General features: G+C 43.7%; 1 protein-coding gene across 1 annotated transcript; it reads left to right on the forward strand.

The window, feature by feature from the left end:
- Positions 1–280: 280 nt before the first annotated feature.
- Positions 281–21,097, forward strand: LOC138663945 (oocyte zinc finger protein XlCOF6-like). Its single transcript, XM_069750320.1, has 7 exons — positions 281–331; positions 2,375–2,525; positions 2,649–2,828; positions 2,903–3,026; positions 3,110–3,207; positions 3,406–3,496; positions 18,477–21,097. The coding sequence occupies exons 2-7, from the start codon at positions 2,448–2,450 to the stop codon at positions 19,907–19,909; spliced, it is 2,004 nt and encodes a 667-aa protein (XP_069606421.1). The 5' UTR covers positions 281–331; positions 2,375–2,447; the 3' UTR covers positions 19,910–21,097.
- Positions 21,098–21,963: the final 866 nt, after the last annotated feature.

Consider the following 21,963-nt stretch of genomic DNA (forward strand, 5'->3'; position numbering starts at 1 on the left):
TTCTGGTGTAGTGACTTGAAGTGGTGCACCTATAGAGGACAGTGGCAGTAGGTTGTGCTACAATAAGGTTAAACAGATGAGATCATGTTTACCCCTTAATTCGTAAGAGGGCAACAGAAGGTAGTTTTGCCTGATGCCAACTGATATGTGCGTGGAGGACCAAATAGGGTCCTTAATAAGTATCTCCATTTGTCTTAGGCGACTAGTGTGTTTCTGCATGCAATGAGGCCCCTGATCATGTGACCCCTGACTCCTCCCCTCCTGTGACCTCATCACAGGTCCTGTGCGCACAGAACAGCCATATATGTGGTGTGCGGCTCTGCAGGTGGAGGTAGGTGCTGGAGATTCCCCATTACTGGGCGTAGGCAGGGGGCAGTAACCCCTCCATTCCCGGAGTTAGTTTGAGCTTTGGAGCCCAGTGTATGGGGTGCCTGGAGACTTTAGGTATACTGAGTGGACCCCATTTCCACTACACTCAATTTTTGCATGTAAAGTGTATATGTATGTGTATGCGAGTGTGAACATGTGTGTGTATATGTAGAGTGTGTGTATAGGTATTAATGTGAGAGTGGTGGGCCTCCATTTAATAAGGGAGGCCATGTGTGGAGGGGCTCCTTCAGTCATTTATGGGTAACTTAGGGGCCCCTTTCCAGCACCACCCGTATCACCTCTTTCTGATTGACAGACCACCAGTTACACTTAGGTTAAGCTCGCATGAGCATAAGAAAAAAAAATCATCCAGAAAATACAAGTTTTCATCAGCATTTATTATAACTTGCAAGACCAAAATACAATGTCCCAGGTTTATAATTGCAATCTGGAGTATGCTAATTGAATCCCGCTGACCATAAGAGGTTACACTCTACAGGAGAGAAAAAGAGAGGACTCCACTGACCCATAAAAGATTACACTCTACAGGAGAGAAAAAGAGAGGACTCCACTGACCCATAAGAGATTACACTCTACAGGAAAGAAAAAGAGAGGACTCCGCTGACCATAAGAGATTACACTCTACAGGAGAGAAAAAGAGAGGACTCCACTGACCATAAGAGATTACACTCTACAGGAGATAAAAAGAGAGGACTCCGCTGACCATAGGAGGTTACACTCTACAGAAGAGAGGACCCTGATGACCATAAGAGCTTGCAATCTATAGGAGAAAGAGAGTACCCTAATGACCATAAGAGCTTGCACTCTATAGGAGAGAGAGAGGACCCTGATAACTATAAGAGCTTACACTCTATAGGAAAGAAAGAACGAGGATCCCACTGACCATAAGAGCTTACACTCTACAGGAGAGAGAGAACGAGTGAGAGAGAACTCCACTGATCATAAGAGCTTACACTCTACAGGAGAGAGGGAGGATCCTGATGACCATAAGAGCTTATACCCTACAGGAAAGAGAGAGAGGACCCTGATGACCATAAGAGCTTACACTCTATAGAAAAGAAAGAGAGAGGAACCCGCTGACCATAGGAGCTTACACTCTACAGGAGACAGAGGACCCTGCTAACCAAGGCTGTGGAGTCGGTAAGCCAAACCTCCAACTCTGACTCCTCAGTATCCATGACTCCAACTCCACCAAAATGAGCTCTGACTCCACGACTCTGACTCCACAGCCCTGCCAGGGCTGTAGAGTCGGTAAGCCAAACCTCCGACTTCTCAATTTCTATGACTCCAACTGTGACTCCGACTCCACTAAAATGGGCTCCGACTCCACAGCCCTGCTGATAACCATAAGAGCTTATACTTTATTATTTAGTATTTAGGATACATTCTCTATACTAATCGTGCTCCTTTGAGGTACACTCAAGATACAAATCATTGTCTCTCTCAGGTTAAACCCTTTGGGGTTAAAGTATCTAAATTAAACAATACATTTGGATTCAGTTCTAGACATTTTCTTTATTATATAGTCACCCTCCTTACAGCTTATGAGAACTTTCTCTACCCCAAAAACTGATGTCCTTTGAACTGTACCTACTTGTGTTTCTATAAAATGTTTTGATAAAGGGTGCCTTAGTAAACCTTCTGTCATATTCCTGATATGTTCCCACAGAGGTTTTTGTAGTGGCACTGCACGTCCTACAACAATTTGTTATTATCACAATAAAGTAGTACTGTGCCCTTGTAGTTATTTTCTCTACATACATGATCATTGCATGTGAAATATAGCGCAGGTGGTTGCTATCCCAGTATTCATTTGCCATGCGAGTTAGTAACACCTCAGTGGCTATTGATTAGCTGCAGCTTGCATATGACTGTGTGACATGCTCCAACCTTAAATATGGAAAAGCTGCTTTGTACCTCCTGATATGTTCCCCCTATTTTTCCAGAAATTTTATTTTTTGCGATTTTTCATCTTTTCATTTAGATTCCAAAAAATATCGGGTCCTCTCAGTGGAGATCTTCTATATAAAAGAATTTTCTTGATTGACCCATTAAGGATGGATAGAGACAGGGACAAGATGGTGGAGAGGATATTACACCTCACCCTAGAGATCCTCTACTGGCTTACTGGAGAGGTGAGATATTCTGATGACGTCACATTACATCATTCTTATCTATGAGAATAACAGACAGAACTGGAGAGGTGAGGACTCTGGGAATGTCTGTAGTGAGATTTATTATTGTGTCTCCATAACCAGGATTACACAGTAATGAAGAAGACCTCTAGTGAGCGCTGTCAGGCCCTTGTGTCTGAGGGATGGGGAAGACCCCTGAGCCCAATCACGGGACCTCCACCTCACCCGCTGATACATGAGGACATCAATAACCAGAAGATCCTAGAACTCACCTACAAGATGATTGAGCTGCTGACTGGAGAGGTGAGATTGCTGGGACATTATACAGTAACGCTATGAAGGGTTCGGAGTGATGACGGTATCATTGTATGTGTCAGGTTCCTATAAGGTGTCAGGATATCTCCATCTATTTCTCAATGGAGGAGTGGGAGTATTTAGAAGGACATAAAGATCTGTACAAGGACGTCATGATGGAGGATCCTCAGCCCATCACATCACCAGGTAATAGACAGGACTAAATGCACATGGCCTATAATTTTCTCTACATAAATAATGTATTCATTATCAGTATGTGTTTCCTCCAGTTCTATCCAGTAATAGGACAAATCCAGAGAGATGTCCCCGTCCTCTTCTTCCACAGGACTGTAAACAAGAAAATCCCAATATTCCTCAGGATCATCAGGTATATGGAGAGAAGGTGTCATGAGATCTCCCCAATGATGTGTAGGTGGCTGTGAAGGTCTTGTGCTCAGTTTTGTTTTATCCACCAGTATTATATGTTTTATACTTGTGTAATAAGAACGGTGGAGATGGCAGGATTAGAGCTGATTATAGATGTGACTTCTCCTTCTGTCAGTGACATTTACAATCTTTGTTTCAGGGTGAAGATCTGACCCATATTAATACTACAGAGACATATGCGAGGGGTGATGAGTGGTGTAAAGAGGAGATTATTACAGATGACGACCTGGGTAAGTAGTAACCACTAAAGACAGAGAAGTCACAGATTATTCTCAGTCACTGGCTGGCACCATTTTGTGTTACTTTTTCATGAGCTCATTGGTCTTTCAGGTTTCTCAGCTTTAGATTGAACTCTTTTGCAAAAATTCTAAATAACCGTGGATGAAAATAGGAAATTTTAAGTTCAATAGAGGAAATAATTTTGGAGTTTGAGGACAAATATAACTGGCAGCTATAGTAAATCTTTTAGTCCAATGATTACTGGCTATATCCTGGTCAAAATATGAACTCAAGGCTAAAATCTGAACTTTTAGTGCATTAGGTTTTATTCTTTTTTCAAGGCCATTCTGAAGGATTTCCAAGATCTCTATGGTGTTAAGATGAAAAGGATCGGGAGGTTTAGACCCACTCTAGTTAGAAATGGTCTTCCAAAACTTATTATTAAAAAAATACTTGCTGCTTCACCATAGTGTAAGTATAACTGCGTTCTACAAACCTCTCTAGCTTTTGGAATTGGTCTTTCAGAAGCTATACTGTTAGAGACAATTTCCCTAAATGTGACTAGAAAATGGGACCTTGATGGAGTAGATTCTGGAAGAATGAAAGATTCCTCTAAGTTAAAGTTTTTTTTTAGTAGGCCAAACATCATACTTCCTACAGTTATCTTTGAAAGATCCCTAGAGGTGGGATTGGGGGAAAAACATTTGCGAAGCTGAAGGTCCATTTGTGAAGTAGAGCATCCACTCTCAGTTCAGCAACTCTTGGATTTAGAGAAAAGAAGAAGGGAACTTTGTTATTTGTTTTTCAAACATATCAACTTCCAGTAGACCACACATCCTGGATATTAACTGGGTGTGAAAGTTCCATTCCCCTAGATCTAAATCTTCTTGGCTCAGGAAATCCACCTCAACATTGTACCCACCTTTTTAGAAAATGAGCCAATAAGTACAGAAGGTTTATTTCCGCCCAGGAAAATATTTTTTACTGACAGTATCTGAAGATTGTTCTGTTATGCACCCTTTTGATGGCATAGATTTGCAACTCTCTTCATGTTGTCTTAATATATCTTTACATGGGCATTTTGAATCAGGTCTGTGGCAGCTCTTGGAGATTCCCAAACTGCTCTTAGTTCTCTGTAGTTTGAAGAACACTGACTTATTGTCTGAGGCCAGATTTCCTGGAAGAATCTGTGAGCATCATAGCATATAGGCAGGGTATAATGCTTTTGTTTTTTGAGGAAAGCAACTTAAGGAGATTCGAAGGGCAGGATATTAAACTAAAAATGACAAAAATGTCGACCTTGGATTATAGTAAATCTTAGACATTTTCACTTTGATGGATAAATGGTGATTTGATTATTTGTATTTTAGAGATCTATTTTTGTCACGGTAAAGTCTTGTCCTATTAATAGTTGTTTATATTGACTCTATGTTGAATCATCTGTGGATCATAAGTTGATTGAGCTTAACCCCTTAATGACCAAGGGTATTTTTGGTTTTCCATTTTAATTTTTGCTCCCCTTCTTCCTAGAGCCATAACTTTTTTATTTTTTTGTCAAAATGGCAATGCGAGGGCTTGTTTTTTTGCAGGACAAGTTGTACTTTTGAAGGACACCATTAGTTTTACCATCTTATGTAATAGAAAACAGGAAAACAATTCCAAGTGTGGTGAAATTGCAAAAAAAAGTGCAATCCCACACTTGTTTTTTGTTTTTTACTAGGTTCACTAAATGCTAAAACTGACCTGCTTTATGATTCTACAGGTAATTATGAGTTCATAGACACCAAACATGTCTAGGTTTTTTTATATGAGTGGTGAAAAAAAATTCCAATGTTTGTTAAAAAAAAAAAAAAAAAAAAGGTTGCCATTTTCCAAGACCCGTAGTGTCTCCATGTTTCGGGATCTGGGGCTGGGTGATTTTTTTTGCATGCCATTCTGACGTTTTTATTGATACCAGTTTATTGTGTATAAGATCTTTTGATTGCCTGTTATTGCATTTTATTGCAATGCTGCAGTGACCAAAAAAATGACTTTTCATAAATAAGCCAGACCTGCTTTCAGAACTATCTTATCTTGATAAATCATCAAAGATGGAGTATCTACTGAAAGTGCCTGAATGGCACCGACTCGTCTTGCAGAAGTCAAGGCTACTAACAAAGCTGTTTTGAAGATTAGAACCTTAACAGGGGCAGAATCTAAGGGGGAACCTATTATTGAGTCTAGCACAAGGTTTAAATCCCACGGAGGTAATCTAGGAATACTGGATCACTGCGTTCACAGGCTTTTATGAATATAGTGACCCATCTATCCCCTGCTACATTATAGCTATACAGTATGCCCAGAGCCGAGACCTGTACTCTAAAGGTGTTAACAGATAACCTCAACTCTTGGCCTTTCAGCAAAAATTCCAGAATTGCCAGAAACGGAACATGGAAATGACAGAAAAACGACTGGCACATCCAAACAAGTGTGAATAGGTGCATACCAGGAGCAGCTACCTCCGTACACAATATACAAAAAAAGGTTGCACTCTATCGTGCCAAAGCATGTCTAATATGAATACATGAAATATGAATAGCAAAATGGCTTTTGAACATTAGGAAAATATTTGAGACGCGTTGCACAAAATTTGATCAAATAGTGTGAGCCCATCAACCATCGTCAAGGTGGTCTCATTAAAACTGATGGGTCCCTGACCTCCCTGTCCAAATGTGAACACTTACCGAAGGCCAATGTCTGTATGCCTGGGTGAATGTGGACACCTCTGTCAGCAAGGCCTACATATGGGTTGGCCGGAACCAAGTGTGATTAGATGTAATTAAAAACCACATGGTGATGGGAGGAGTGCTCAGTCAGTAAGCTCCATTTTAAAGGTATGAGACTTCAGGAATGAATTCAGCTTCCGCAAATTAATAATGGTTCAGAAAGCACCATCTTGCTTGGAGATCAAGAACAGAGGTGAATAAAATCCCCTCCCCTCTTGGTCCTTGGGAACCTCAATTAGGACCCGTTTCTCCATCAACTGTAGAATTTCCAGTTCCAGGGCCAGTGCCAATCGGGGGTGTCTCAAGGTTGTTAATAGGAAGGAGTCCGGAGTAGTACTCCAGAACTCTACTTTCAGCCCAGATGATTATATCGAGGATCCAGGTGCTGGACATTATACGGACCCATTGACTATAAAAATATCTTAATCTATCGCCCACCGGGAGATCAGGGCTAACGATACTTGTGCCTATATTTGGAGGATGAGGCCCCACCTTTCCTTTTCGGCTCTGCTGGCTCCCTGTCTCGGTCTCTATACTTCCTCTGGAAAGATGACCATCTCCTAAAGTTGTTCCTGGAAGTAGGGGTAAATAGTTTAGAGGACCCATTTTTTCTGTCACCTGCCTTTGCGAGGATTTCATCAAGCACGGGGCCAAACAAGTACTCACCTCAGCATGGAATAGCACATAACTTGTTCTTAGCGTGTGAATCCCCCTTCCAGCTCTTTAACCAGAGGGTTCGGCAGGCAGCGTTGGACAGACCAGCAGACCTGGCAGCTAAACGTAATGAGTCTACTGAAGCATCTGCCAGATAGGTTGCACCTCCACGGATCTAGAGACCAGTAACGTGTCCCTAGGTGTTCCAGACCGTTTGGTCTTCCAGCTGGTCTAATCAGACCATCATCGATCTGGCGGTACATGTACTTGCAATAGCTGGTTTGAATGCCCCGGACGACGACTCCCAGGCCCGCTTCAGTAGCATCTCTGCTTTTCTATCGGACGGATTCTTTAGAAGACCTCTGTCTTTTTGGGGCAGTGCCGACTGTTTTGATGAAGAGGCTTTCGCCGCATTGACTTTGGGAAATTTTAACCCATTCCGCTAGCAGATCATCATCAAAGGGGTATTTAGTCTTTGAGGAGCTTGGCTGGAACCCCCAGCTGTCCTGCTTGTCCCACTCCCTTCTCATGAGGTTTTTCACCATGTCATTCATGGGAAAGGATTTTCGATTCCTCTGGCATAAGCCTGTGAAAATCAGGCCCTAAGCCAACTTTGGCTCCCTACCCTCCAAGGTCTGGCATATACATGACTGACACTGCCTTTTAAGATAAGCGTCAGGCAGGGGCTCTGTGCACATAGCTGTGTGCTTGGTCTTAACAAATTTCGTAACCTGGGAACACACAGAACAGAAAGGGGGATTCAGCTTACCAGGTGATCATTGTACGCACTCACCATCTGAAGCTTGCTAGCAGGTTACCAGTTCAGGAGGTGGAGACACAGCGTGCGATTTGGAGGCCATAGGTTTTTGCTGACCCTGTTCACTTCTGATGTCAGTGATGTCACTCCCTCTAGAGCAACCAGTGTTTTTGCCTTTGCTTCTGCGCTGCTCAGTAACCACCTCTGTAGGCAGTGGGTGCTCCTCCAGCATCTCTTGGGGAAGACATCTCTCAAGCACACTGCTGCTGCATGGTGTCAGCTAAAGAAGGACTGGCCACGCCCCTTCACTTCACCATTCAAGATGCACCTCCCCGGTGCCCCTGGAAGTCAAGAGGAGGCACGTCCGGGTTACGGGCACGTCACTGCCAGCGCACACACATGGATCTTGACCGGATATGGCCCGCCCGCAGCGCAGGGCGACCAATGCCACCATCCTGGATGAACACATGGAGCCTCACCTCCACCTGCGCCCATGCAACCCAGGGTGGCACCACCTGGACCCTGGGATCGCGCCATCCATGCTAGACGAGGAGGGGCCTGAACAGGCAGAGCACCCCAGACGCTGCTTCTGGGATCCCAGGCTCTGCCGTTCCCGCAGACACCGCACAGAGGCTGATTGGACCCAGGTAAGCTGCAAGTTCCCATCAGGACAGGAACCCAACTGAGGATGCAAGGGGAACCGCCCCCGTTTTAACCTGTAGGTTCCTGTCCTGGTGGGAAGATCCTCTCTCTCAGTAGGGTGGTGTCGTGGCAAAAGGAAAATTGAAAGAGAAGTAATGTTTCTCATTTTCGTCTACAGGAACAGGCAGATGTAATTCAGCTCTTCTTCAATTAGGCCATCAGAAATGAAAACCTGATAGCACTTCAGTTTAGAATCTGATGCTTTTTTGAGCATCGTTTTCAGAGGGCTGGGGGGTTGGATGTGAATTGCTGAGAGATGGCGTCTAGTGAAAATTGAGTCTCCTGACGCACTAAAACTTTAATGTCACTCATTAGTGAATGTTGTTCTCTTTAAAGGGAATCCATCAGCAGGATTTCGCCCCATGAGGCTGAAGAGCTATGGTAGATCTGAAGCCTCTGTAACTCAAGCTCTATTTTCCTCCCAATGCAGGTCAGCAGAGCAAATTATTCTTATTCAGAGGAATTATTCAATGAGAATTGATCTAATGATCTGTGCTAGAGACAGCTCAGCTGCAACACACTCAACACAGCTACCTCCTCACACTCAATTACATTATCAAAACACAATCAGCTCATCTACAAAACTCAGCTCAGCTACATAATCGAAAACAAAAGTTAACAACCACTGACATGTTGGAAACACTTTAAAGAATAATGATCCTGGAACCAGGATCTAAATGAGAGCGCGAACCGCTACTCCAAACTATTAATAATGAACCTCGGGGGGCCCCCCGAGGAAGCCAACTACGCGAAACACGCGTCGGGGTCTTCTATTTTCAGCCAGCCGTGGTCTCTCTCCCACATGGGTAAGCACTTGCCATGTTTTAGTCAGGTAGCGGTTTTATACATGTTCTATATGTACTAGAACCAGCAGTTTGCTGGTACGTGCCCCCTATTTGATAGATGGTATGACCAATACTGGGGACGTTCTTTGCTTACCATTTTACATCCGCTCTAGGCTTTCACAAACATGGAGACACCCCGATTGGCTGATTTGATATGTTTTATTGTGTTCCTGTCCGTCTCATCTTTGTCATGTTTTTGGCTGTTTGCCGGTATTTATTGTTAGTGAGCTTTTGCACAAATAAAGACTTTTTTGATACGATACTATTGGCATTTGAGTTCGACTAAATACTTTATTTATACTATTGAGAGTATACACTCCTGTTTCTCTTGTAGGTTCATAATCGAAAACACGCTCAGCTGTAGTACTCCATCCTCAGCTCAACTACTCTATCCTCCGCTCAGCTACATCATCAAAACACACACTCAGCTCATCTTCTTACCTCAAACCCACTCAACTTAACTACAACATTGTGAATTTAACTACCTCATCATTAACATACAAAAATTCACACTTTACACAACCATAGTTTTAATTGTTTTCTGTCAAGACCTTCAAGGCCTCTTAGGTACTGTTAGGGCTTGGCGGAACGCACCAAATATATATTTAAGGAGTAATAGGTGCGTTCGCAACCCGGGGTCCACCGTGCAGGAGTAAAACCCGCTGCTAGTAACTGACGGTACTATATGGTGGTATAAGTGAACGCTGTGCCCTGTTAACCTCACAGAGGAACACAGCTACCAAATAGAGCGATAGTGGTCATGCAGTCAGAATAGCACATGCAAAACTCCTCACCGGAGGTGCCGGTATTCTAGGGGCTTATTTCAGCCAAACCCTGAAATCACATACACATGACCACACTGGCGCAGAACACACAACTTAGTTGATACTAGCGCATGGCCGTACGGCCATGCAAACCTTTTGTAGCTGCAGCAACTACGGGACCTTCCTAGAAGACCAATGGGAGCTGCTACAGTACCTGAGCCACTTTAGGACCTTCCTAGAGGACCAATGGGAGCTTCTGTAGTACCTGAGCATGTGACCCCTGACCTCCAATGAGAGGACTTACCCTGGGCATGCTCAGAAGGGGAAAAGCAGGACTTAGTCCCAGAGACGTCTGCTCGCCACTGTCCAGTACTGGCTACAATGGCTGAGCCTGGAAAGGCAGCAGTAACCATCTGCACCGTATCAGGCTGAGCCAGACGCTGGGACCGACGTCTCTGCTGAGCAGGCTCCACTGCAACTGGAGAAGAATGGGAGACCGCAGCGGAGATGGTTCGAGATTCCCCCTGTGCAGAGGTGGGAACTCGACCCCATAACAGGTACTTAGGACATGCAGCATCTCTGAAGATTTCTCTTCAGCTCTGCACAATTCAGACTAATCAGTGTTTGGCAGGAGGAGAGAGCAGTTTTGTGACCGGGAAGGACACTTTGTCAATGTTCAACTTGTGGCCAAAAGCAACTGCTTCCAGACTAAAATACGAACAAACTTTTTAGATTAGAGTATAATGCACCCCCCAAAAAAAGAGTATAATGCACCCCCATAGCAGTATAATGCAACCCCATAGCAGTATAATGCACCCTCATAAGCGTATAATGCACCCCATAATATAATGTACCCATAGTAAAATAAAGCAGCCCCATCGTATAATGCACCCATAGTATAATGCAGCAGCCCCATAGTATAATGCAGCAGCCCCATATGGATACAATGCACCCCATAGTATAATGCAGCAGCCTCATAGGTATATAATGCTCCACAATGCCCCATAGTATAATGCACCAGCCTCATAGGGATATAATGCACCCCAATGCCCCATAGTATAATGCAGAAGCCTCATAGGGATATAATGCACCCTAATGCCAAATAGTATAATGCAGCAGCCTCATAGGGGTATAATGCACCCCAATACCCCATAGTATAATGCAGCAGCCTCATAGGGATATATTGCACCCCAATGCCCCATAGTATAATGCAGCAGCCTTATAGGGATATAATGCACCCCAATGCCCCATAGTATAATGCAGAAGCCTCATAGGGATATAATGCACCACAATGCCCCATAGTATAATGCAGCAGCCTCATAGGGATATAATGCACCACAATGCCCCATAGTATAATGCAGAAGCCTCATAGTATAATGCAGCAGCCTCATGGGGATATAATGCACCACAATGCCCCATAGTATAATGCATCAGCCTCATAGGAATATAATGCAACACAATGCCCCATAGTATAGTGCAGAAGCCTAATAGGGATATAATGCACCCCATAGTATAATGCATCCCCTTTTCCTTTCCCCCATAGTAGTATAGTATGCCCCATACCGTGGCTTTACAAAAAATAAAAAAGGATTTTCCTTACCTGGATGAGCTCCAGCGCTGTCCTCCTCTCCAATTTGGCCAAAGGGTGACATCATACGTTGGCGATGTGAGCACTGACGTCAGCTGCTGGCCTGTGATTGGCTGGCGGCTGTTAACTGTTACCGTGTGGGAGGAATCTCCTGCACAGCAACAGATTTTAACTGATCGTGCATCGGAGGACGCACGGTCAGTTACTGAGTTCACTGTAGAAACTAAGATTCATTTAATTATCTCTTCTTCACTCTTCTTGAAGTCTGATTTTTCCAGAGATTCAAACACACAACCTCTTGCATAGCAGGTTGCAGCTGAAGCAATAAGCCACAAGCCCTAGTGTCAGGTGTAGTTGTATTTTCTCTATCTGAATGTGACAGGTACTTTTCATTACAGGCAGAGAGTGTACATGTATATAGAGATACATCTCCATATACCAGTGTATTCCTATGTACCTGTATTCTAGAAGCACAAAAAAGTCAGATTTTTTTCAGTGTTTCAAGTGGTAACTGTAGCTGTTTCAGTATTCCTGTATGACTGATAGCACCCTTCAGTAGGTTGGCCTTGCACCTTTTTTTTAGTGCTATTTACATGCAGATTAACCCTATATCTGCAGGTTAATAGCCTTATCCAACATTACAAATACCTTTTATCAAATAAAGTGCATGCCATTTCATGAAAACTCATGCACAAAGTATGTCTAAGGGCTCTCTAGTGCAGATATGTGGTTTTTTTTGCTTCTGTAGGCAGTCTGAAAAAATGCATCAAAATGCTGCTTCATATCTAATAATAATAATAATCGTTATTTATATAGCGCCAACATATTCCATAGCACTTTACAGTTTAGCAGTTCATACACAAGTCATAAGTAACAACATTCAAAGTAATACAATAATTAAAGCAAAATAAGACGACCCTGCTCGTGAGAGCTTACAATCTACAATGAGGTAGGGGAGACACATATAGGTGTATATTTACAATGATGCTCCAGCCATCTTGAGGGAGTTGGGGGATAGATAACTGCTGCTTGAGGTAGTAACCAGACCGTTTTTTTGGTGCTGTTGGGTGCGGTGGAGTTTGATGCAGGGTTATTCTGATATAGATAGTGAATGGGCTACACACACACACACACATAAAAGGACTTTGATTAGGGAACATGATAGGCCACTCTGAACAGATGTGTATTCAGGGAGAGCCTAAAACTGTGTAAGTTGTGGATAGTCCTAATTTCATGGGGTAGAGCATTCCAGAGGATTGGCGCAGCACGGGAGAAGTCTTGGAGCCAGGAGTGGGAGGTACGGATTATTGCCGGGGTTTAGTTCAAAGTCGTTTGCAGAGTGTAACAAGCGGGTAGGCCGATAAACAGAAATTAGGGAGGAGATGTAGGGGGTGGCGCACGTTGGAGAGCTTTGAGGGTGATGACAAGCAGTTTGAATTGGATCCTATAATGATTGGGCAGCCAGTGCAATCAGGGGTGGATTAAGGGTAGCCAGGGCCCCGGGCTGTTCAGACACTGTGGGCCCCCCCGGTCATGTGACGGGGGTCATGTGACGGGGGTCATGTGACGGGGGTCATGATATACCCGAACCAGATTATTTCAGAAAAATGGCTGGGCCCTACTCTACTGTAACCTATTAAATATTTGTTAAAATCTGCAATACAATTTAGGTATATTTTGACCAATAATATCACATACAAGGAACAAATACCACCGCACCATGACCAGACCACAACTTACAACCACAGTGATCGAATAATATCACATACAAGGAACAAATACCACCGCACCATGTCAAGACCACATATTACCACCACTTGGTGACCAAATAGCACATACAAGGGACAAATACCACAACACCATTTCCAGACCACATATTACCACCACATAGTGACTGAATACTACAATACTGATCAGTAATAAAAAATAAAAAAAAACACAATACTATCACCATAAGTGCCAGTATTCACAGGAGATCTGTACTTAGTATGCAGTGTCTGTGTAGAGGTAATACAGAGATCACTGGTGGTATTATACACAGGAGCTCTGTATATAATGTATAGGTAATACAGTGATCACTGGTGACATTGTACATAGGACCTCTGTATATAGTATACAGTGTATAGTGTCAGTGTATAGGTAACACTGACTCACCAGTGACGTCTCTAGGTGAAGTCCTTCATCTTTCATCCAGCACAGACCGCCATCATTTCTTCCAGCCAGGACTCGTTTCTGAAGGAAATAACACAGTTATCTCGAGCTCTGCTTGCAGAACACATTACTTAATTTTTCACAACTTCTACATTACACCACATGAAGAAAAAAAGGCGATATAGTGCCACTCTGCACAGTAACAGGACTGCCCCCCCCATTTAAAACAGTATACTCAAAAAATAAAATAAATACATCACTGCAGTAATAATATCCCTTAATTAGCCCCTATGGTAATAATATTCCACATCCTGTCCCCGTGTGTCTCATTCCTGGCTCCAGCCATATGTTCTCCCATCCTGCACTCATGAGTATCCATTCTACACCATATGATCTTCCCATCCTGCCCCATCTGTCTCCATCGTATCCATCCTGCCCCATGATCCAATCCTGCCCATGTCTTTCATTCTGCCCTGTGTCTCCAATCATGCTCCGTGTCTACAATCTGCCCATGCCTCCAGTCCTGCCCCCAGTGTGTCCAGCAATCTGCCCCAGTGTGTCCAGCATATTACCCCCAGTGTGTCCAGCATATTACCCCCAGTGTGTCCAGCAATGTGCCCCAGTATGTCCAGCATATTGCCCCAGTGTGTCCAGTATATTGCCCCCAGACAGTGTCTCCAGCAATCTGTCCCAGTGACTGACTCCAGCATATTGCCCCCAGTGTGTCCAGCAATCTGCCCCAGTGTGTCCAGCATTGCCCCCAGACAGTGTGTCCAGCAATCTGCCCCAGTGTGTCCAGCATATTACCACCAGTGTGTCCAGAAATCTGGCCCAGTGTCTCCAGCATTGCTCCAGTGTCTCCAGCATTGCCCCAGTCCCTCCAGCATTGCCCCAGTGTCTCCAGCAATCATCTGCCCCAGTGTGTCCTCCAGCATTGCCCCAGTGTGTCCTCCAGCATTGCCTCAGTGTCCTCCAGCATTGCCCCAGTGTCTCCAGCAATCTGCCCCAGTGTGTCTTCCAGCATTGCCCCAGTGTGTCCTCCAGCATTGCCCAGTGTGTCCAGCAATCTGCCCCAGTGTGTCCTCCAGCATTGCCCCAGTGTGTCCAGCAATCTGCCCCAGTGTCTCCAGCATTGCCCCAGTGTCTCCAGCAATCTGCCCCAGTGTGTCCTCCAGCATTGCCCCAGTGTGTCCAGCAATCTGCCCCAGTGTCTCCAGCATTGCCCCCAGTGTCTCCAGCATTGCCCCAGTGTGTCCTCCAGCATTGCCCCCAGTGTGTCCACCGTTAGCTTACCAAAAAAAACAAACAAAAAAAAACAGTCTCCTCACCTGTCCGCGCTCCAGGCGGCGAGCTCCCTCCAGCAGCGCACACTCGCCGGCAACTGAGAATGCGCTGCGGCCGACTTCAGCTGCCAGCCTCCAATTGGCTGGAGGCTGTTGCCGCACGTCAATAGGAAACCGCCGCAGCGCCGGTAGGGGCCCGGTGAGCAGATGACAAGGGGCCCGATGCGGGCCCTCTCTCTCTGCCCACCGGGTCCGGGGGCACATACATGCCGGCGGGCATTCACAGACGATTAACGGAGGGTCAATCTGTGCGGTAGCCCAGGGCCCCCCCCAGACAGCTGGGCCCTGGGCTACCGCCCACATTGACCCTCTGATAATCCGCCCCTGAGTGCAATGACTGGCGAAGAGCGGATGCGTCCGAGTAGCGATTAGCCAGAAGGACGACCCTGGCTGCTGCATTAAGGATGGACTGGAGAGGGAAAAGTTGAGTGAGGGGGAGGCCAATTAATAGAGCATTACAGTAGTCAAGGGAGGAAACAAAACAGAGGATGGAGGGCACCAACCACAATAAATCAAAAGCTATAGGGGATCAACCCAAGGTATGTCAAAAAATGTATGCAAACAGAATGGAGAAAAGAGACTCACCTAAACTGGGGAACACCCAAGATATCCATATCAAATGTCTTTTAATCTTTTAAATATTTATTTATTAAAGTCCAAAACATACAAAAATCATTAAAAACATTTAAAAACAATAACACACAAACCCCATTAAGAGGTGGACCCCCCCTAGGACCAGAACTACAATATGGTTAGTATTTCAATATAGCAAAGACAATATATGACAGACCTCATATAGTGAGCAAATATAGGCTACATTGTTGTGAATTCTGTGGCTGAATTCACTCCTGTGGTCACAAGTGGTACTGCAGCTTCTGAGCTTCCTCCCTCAGGTGTTCTGGTGAGCTCGTTAACTGCTTCATTACTTAACTCCGCCTGATGCTGCTATCCTTGCTCCTTGTCAATGTTTCAGTGTTGGATCTGAGCTTCTCCTGATTGTTCCTGTGACCTGCTGCTCTGTATAGCTAAGTGCTTTTTGCTTTTTTGTTTCTTTTTTTCTGTCCAGCTTGTCTTTTGTTTTGCTGGAAGCTCTGAGACGCAAAGGGTGTACCGCCGTGCCGTTAGTTCGGCACGGTGGTTTTTTTTTGCCCCCTTTGCGTGGTTTTGCTTTAGGGTTTTTTGTAGACTGCAAAGTTCGCTTTACTGTCCTCGCTCTGTCCTAGAATATCGGGCCCCACTTTGCTGAATCTATTTCATCCCTACGTTTTGTCTTTTCATCTTACTCACAGTCATTATATGTGGGGGGCTGCCTTTTCCTTTGGGGAATTTCTCTGGGGCAAGTCAGGCCTATTTTTCTATCTTCAGGCTAGCTAGTTTCTTAGGCTGTGCCGAGTTGCCTAGGTAGTTGTTAGGCGCAATCCACAGCCGCTTTTAGTTGTGTTTAGGATAGGATCAGGTTTGCAGTCTACAGAGTTTCCACTTCTCAGAGCTCGTTCTTGTATTTTTGGGTATTTGTCAGATCACTGTGTGCGCTCTGATTGCTAAGCACACTGTGTTTCTGGATTGCCTTCATAACACCTGTCATTAGCAAACATAACACTACATAAAGGAAGCTGCAATATATATAGGCCAGTCTATAATGATAACAACCCTATTTGACAAGAGAATACATATACCTTCAAGAAATAGGTAATAATAGCAATAGGGATACACGAAAAACAATGAAAGATCATACGATGATAATAAAGACAGAAAAATGGCATATATGGGACAATCAGTTATTATTGTTAAACAAATACCAGACCTAGTACAATACTAGATAAAAGGGACCAAAAGAAAGATGACCAGCCGGATTCCTCTATATGGTATATCAGCTCAAACTGCACACCAAAGAATAACCTACAGCTCCAAAAAATCTTAATAGAATAGAGAGACAGCCATAATAGGAGAATTTAACATAAGGCCTGCCCAAAGTGTATGCAAACCAAAAATAGGGGTCCAGGGAGGGTCAAAGCCCCAACGCGTGTCGCCACAGCAGTGGCTTCATCAGGGGTAGAGATGATAAACCTGGACCCCTATTTTTGGTTTGCATACACTTTCTCCCATCTCCCTACTGCATCTCTGGAGCTCAGCCACAGTGATCTTGTGGTTCTTCTTTAACTCTCTCACCAAGGCTCTTCTCCCATGATTGCTCAGTTTAGCTGAACGGCAAGGTCTAGGAAGACTTATGGACTTCTTCCATTTAAGGATTATGGAGGTCACTGAGCTCTTAGAAACCTTGAGTACTGCAGAAATTCTTTTGTAACCTTGGCCAGATCTGTGCCTTGCCGCAGTTCTGTCTCTGAGCTCCTTGGCCAGTTCCTCATGATTCTCATTTGGTCTTACATGCACTGCGAGCTGTGAGGTCTTATATAGACAGGTGTGTGCCTTTTCAAATCAAGTCCTATCAGTTTAATTAAAGGGAATCTGTCACCCCAAAAATCGTATATGAGCTAATGCCACCAGCATCAGGGGCTTATCTGCAGCATTCTGTAATGCCCCCTATGTAACCTGAAAGGTAAGAAAAACAGGTTATATTATACTCACCCAGGGTTGGTCTTGTCCGATAGGCTTCGCGGTCCGGCATCTCCCATCTTCATTCGATGATGTCCTCTCCTTGTCTTCCTGCCGCGGCTCCGGCGCAGGCGTACTTTAACTGCCCTGTTGAGGGCAAAGCAAAGTACTGCAGTGCACAGGCGCTGGGCCTCTCTGACCTTTCCTGGCGGCTGCGCACTGCAGTACTTTACTCTGCCCTCAACAGGGCAAAGTACACATGCGTCGGAGCCTTAGCAGGAAGACAAGAAGAGGATGTCATCATATGAAGATGGGAGGCACCGGACCGCGACACTCATCAGATGGGACCGCCCCTGGGTGAGTATAATATAACCTGTTTTTCTTACTTTTCAGGATACATCGGGGGCTTATCTACAGCATTACAGAATGCTGTACATAAGCCCCTGATGCCGGTGGCCTTAGCTCATATACGATTTTTGGGGTGACAGATTCCCTTTAAACACAGCTGGACTTCAATGAAGGAGCAGAACCATCTCAAGGAGGATCACAAAGAAATGGACAGCATGTGACTTAAATATGAGTGTCTGAGCAAAGGGTCTGAATACTTATGACCATGTGATATTTCAGTTTTTCTTTATTAATAAATATGCAAAAATTTCTATATTTCTGTTTTTTTCAGTCAAGATGGGGTGCAGAGTGTACACTAATGGAAAAAAATGAATTTTTTGACTTTACCAAATGGCTGCAATGAAACAGAGTGAAAAATTTTATGGGGTCTGAATACTTTCCGTACCCACTGTAGACACATTATAAAATATCCATAAAATAATTTTTATATAATGTAATCTTATCAGTTTTCTTCTCGGCAGGTGACTGTATCAGAAGCTTAGAGGGACATATACAATCTTCAGATTTTAAAGATGAAGATCATGATATCACACAAGATGCATATGAAGATCATGCTATTATCCCAGATATAACATCAGACCTTTACAGCGAAGATCTATCATCTGATTCTGTCCAACAGGGCTCATCTTCTGATTCATTAGAGATTGATAAGAAAAATAAAAAAGACCGAAGAGATGATGAAGATAAAAGATCTCACAAAGGGGATAAATCTTTTACATGTTTAAAGTGTGGAAAATGTTACATAGATATGTCAAATCTTGATAAATGTGAGAAAAGTTGCACAGAAGCAAAAGAATTTTCAAGGTCAGAATGTGGGAATTGTTTAATAGCTGGTTCAAAAGTTGTTATAAATCAAAGAATTCACACTGGAGAGAAACCATATTCGTCTTCTGGATGCAAGAAATACTTTGCCATGAAATCACACCCTACAACACAAGAGAGGAGTCACACTGGGGAGAAACTGTTCTTATGCTCAGAATGTGGAGCATGCTTTAATCGTCAATCGAACCTCTTTAGACATGAGAGAAGTCACAGTGAGGAGAAGCCATTTTCATGCTTAGTATGTTTGAAATATTTTGCTCGGAAATCAAATCTTGTTGAACACCAAAAAACTCACACAGGTGAGAAGCCATTTACATGTTCAGAATGTGGGAAATGTTTTTCTTGGAAATCAAATCTTGTTGACCATCAAAAAACTCACACAGGGGACAGGTCATTTACATGCTTAGAATGTGGGAAAGGTTTTCCATGGAAATCCAATCTTGTAGACCATCAAAAAACTCACACAGGTGAAAAGCCATTTACATGCTCAGAATGTGGGAAAGTTTTTTCATTGAAAAAAAATTTTGTTTGCCATCAAAAAACTCACAAAGGAGAGAAGCCATATTCATGCTCAGAATGTGATAAATGTTTTACTCGAAAAACATATCTTGTTGACCATCAAAAAAGTCACACAGGAGAGAAGCCATTTACATGTACAGAATGTGGGAAATGTTTTAAACTGAAGTTGGGTCTTGTTATACATCAGAGAACACACACTGGGGAGAAGCCATACTTATGTGCAGAATGTGGGAAGTGTTTTAACCAAAAATCACATCTTACTGTGCATCAGAAAAGTCACACAGGAGAGAAGCCATTTTCATGTTTGGAATGTGGAAAACGGTTTCCTGAGAAAACAAACCTTGTTAAACATCAGAAAACTCACACGGGAGAGAAGCCATTTTCATGCTCCGAATGTGGAAAATGTTTTGCTCAGAAATCAAATCTTGGTGATCATCAAAAAATTCATACAGGTGAGAAGCCGTTTTCATGTTTAGTATGTGGGAAATGTTTTGTGCAGAAGTGGGGTCTTGTTTCACATCAAAGAACACATTCAAGGCAGAATCCGTTCTGACACTTAAAATATTTGGTTAAAATGCTTCCTGAATTCTATCTTAACATCAGAGAAGTCGCATGGGAAAGATCTCATTTTCATGCGGAGAATGGGGGAAATGTTTTCCTAGAGTATCAAATCTTGTTGACAATTACAATATTGAAATGGGGGGAGAATCCATATTCATCATTTCTTAATGTGGTAAATGTTTCTAATGCTAGATCAAAAATTGTTAGTAGAGATGACTGATTTAATGTGAATCAAACATGTGTCAAAGTTTTAGGAATTCACTAAAACCTGTGTGATACAGCTTAACTGACCACCACCATTTTACACATTGCATCAGTCTGATTTCTGATTAAAAAAAATTAGACCTTGATTGAATTCCTCGTCTCTCAATCCTGGTACCATGATACAGCTCTTCCCAAAGGCTGCCATGCACACTATAAATAGTGAGAAATAAGTATTTAAGGTCAGACATTTCCTGTAGTTCTTGACCAAGTTTGCACACACTGCAGCAAAGATTTTTTTCACACTCCTTCTTCAGATCTTTCAGGTTTCAAGTCTGTCACTGGGCAACATTATATCAGCTCCCTCAAAAGATTTTCTCATGGGTTCAGGTCTGGAGACTGGCTAGCCCGCTCCAGGACCTTGAAACATTTCATACACAGCCACTCCTTAGTTAACCTGGTTGTGTGTTTCGGGACATTGTAATGCTGGAACAGCAATCAACTACTCATCTTCACTGCTCTTACTGAGGGAAGGAGGTTGCTGGCAAAAATCTCTCTATACATTACCCATTCCATCCACCCTTCAATATGATGCAGTCATCCTGTCCCCTTTGCAGAAAAACACCCCCAAAGTATGATGTTTCCTCCACCATTCTTCACAGTTAGAGCAGTGTTCTTGGGATGGTACGCGTCCTTCCTCCAAACAAGGCAAGTGAAGTTGATACCAAAAAGTTCTATTTTCGTCTCATTTGACCACATTACCTTCTCCCATGCCTTCTCTTGATCATCCATATGGTCATTAGTGAACTTCAAAGCGTTCATAGATTGTAAGCTTGTGAGCAGGGCCCTCATTCCTCCTGGTATCTGTTGATCTATATGTTTATTGTTATGCTGTAATGTCTATTGTCTGTACAAGTCCCCTCTAAAATGTAAAGTGCTGCAGAATATGTTGGCATTATAGAAATAAAATTATTATTATAAAAGAGTCTAGACATGTGCTGATATGAGCAGGAGACTTTGTGTGCCATGCAGGATTTTAATCCATGACTGAGTAGTGTGTTACTAAGGCCGGGGTCCCAGCTTTCTTCAGGTCATTGACCAGGTCCTCCCGTGTAGTTCTAGACTGAGGTCATGGTGAAAGGAGGAATAGGCTTGGTGTTCAACGTGTACATGGGTTAGGTGGTAATGTTACTGAAAGTTCTACTGAACAAACACTGTCTTGTCCTACCCAAAGACTGACAACATCTGTCACTGCATGGGCTACTCTACTCCCTTTCTTTGACAGCCACACAGCGGTACGCCTTGTAGATGAGGGTCAAAAAGAGAATGTGCTCCAGTGGATGGCAAGCACTACATCAAGTGACCTCTCCTCCTCTTCCTCTACCTTAACATCACACACAGTACAATCCTCATAGATGGAACCCCAATTACCCTTGTTTCTCCCCATGTCACAACTGCCCAACTGACTCTGGGGAACCTCAGATGGATCAGTCTGCAGAGCTGTTCACACATTCTATTCCATGGGCATCAGAGGTCTGCTCCAAAGATTCAGAGAATCCACAGGAGAAAAACATCAGCACAGATGCTCAACATTTTTCGCTGTTCGATCAGGGGCTGGACGACACAGGGTTCGAGCAGAATACAGACCCTTGTCACAGACGTTAACCCCTGGAGTGGAGGTGATACAGATAAGACTCAGATACCTGAGGCGCACACGGACTGTACTGCGCGGTCAGGGCAGAAAAAGGAGGAGGGTGACTCTCATGGCGAGGAATGAGAGAACAGAGAGGATGTTCATGAGGTGTAACATTCCACTTGGTGTGAACACAGAGGCACACAGCTGAG

The sequence above is a fragment of the Ranitomeya imitator genome, chromosome 2 (assembly GCF_032444005.1).
Source record: "Ranitomeya imitator isolate aRanImi1 chromosome 2, aRanImi1.pri, whole genome shotgun sequence".
Lineage (NCBI taxonomy): Eukaryota > Metazoa > Chordata > Amphibia > Anura > Dendrobatidae > Ranitomeya > Ranitomeya imitator.

Bases quoted from the DNA above. Each gene is read 5' to 3' on its own strand.
- LOC138663945 (XM_069750320.1), top strand. From the start codon at position 2,448: ATGGATAGAGACAGGGACAAGATGGTGGAGAGGATATTACACCTCACC. The intron at 2,829-2,902 runs GTGAGATTGCTG...TGTATGTGTCAG, and splicing joins TTGAGCTGCTGACTGGAGAG to GTTCCTATAAGGTGTCAGGA. The intron at 3,208-3,405 runs GTATATGGAGAG...TCTTTGTTTCAG, and splicing joins ATATTCCTCAGGATCATCAG to GGTGAAGATCTGACCCATAT.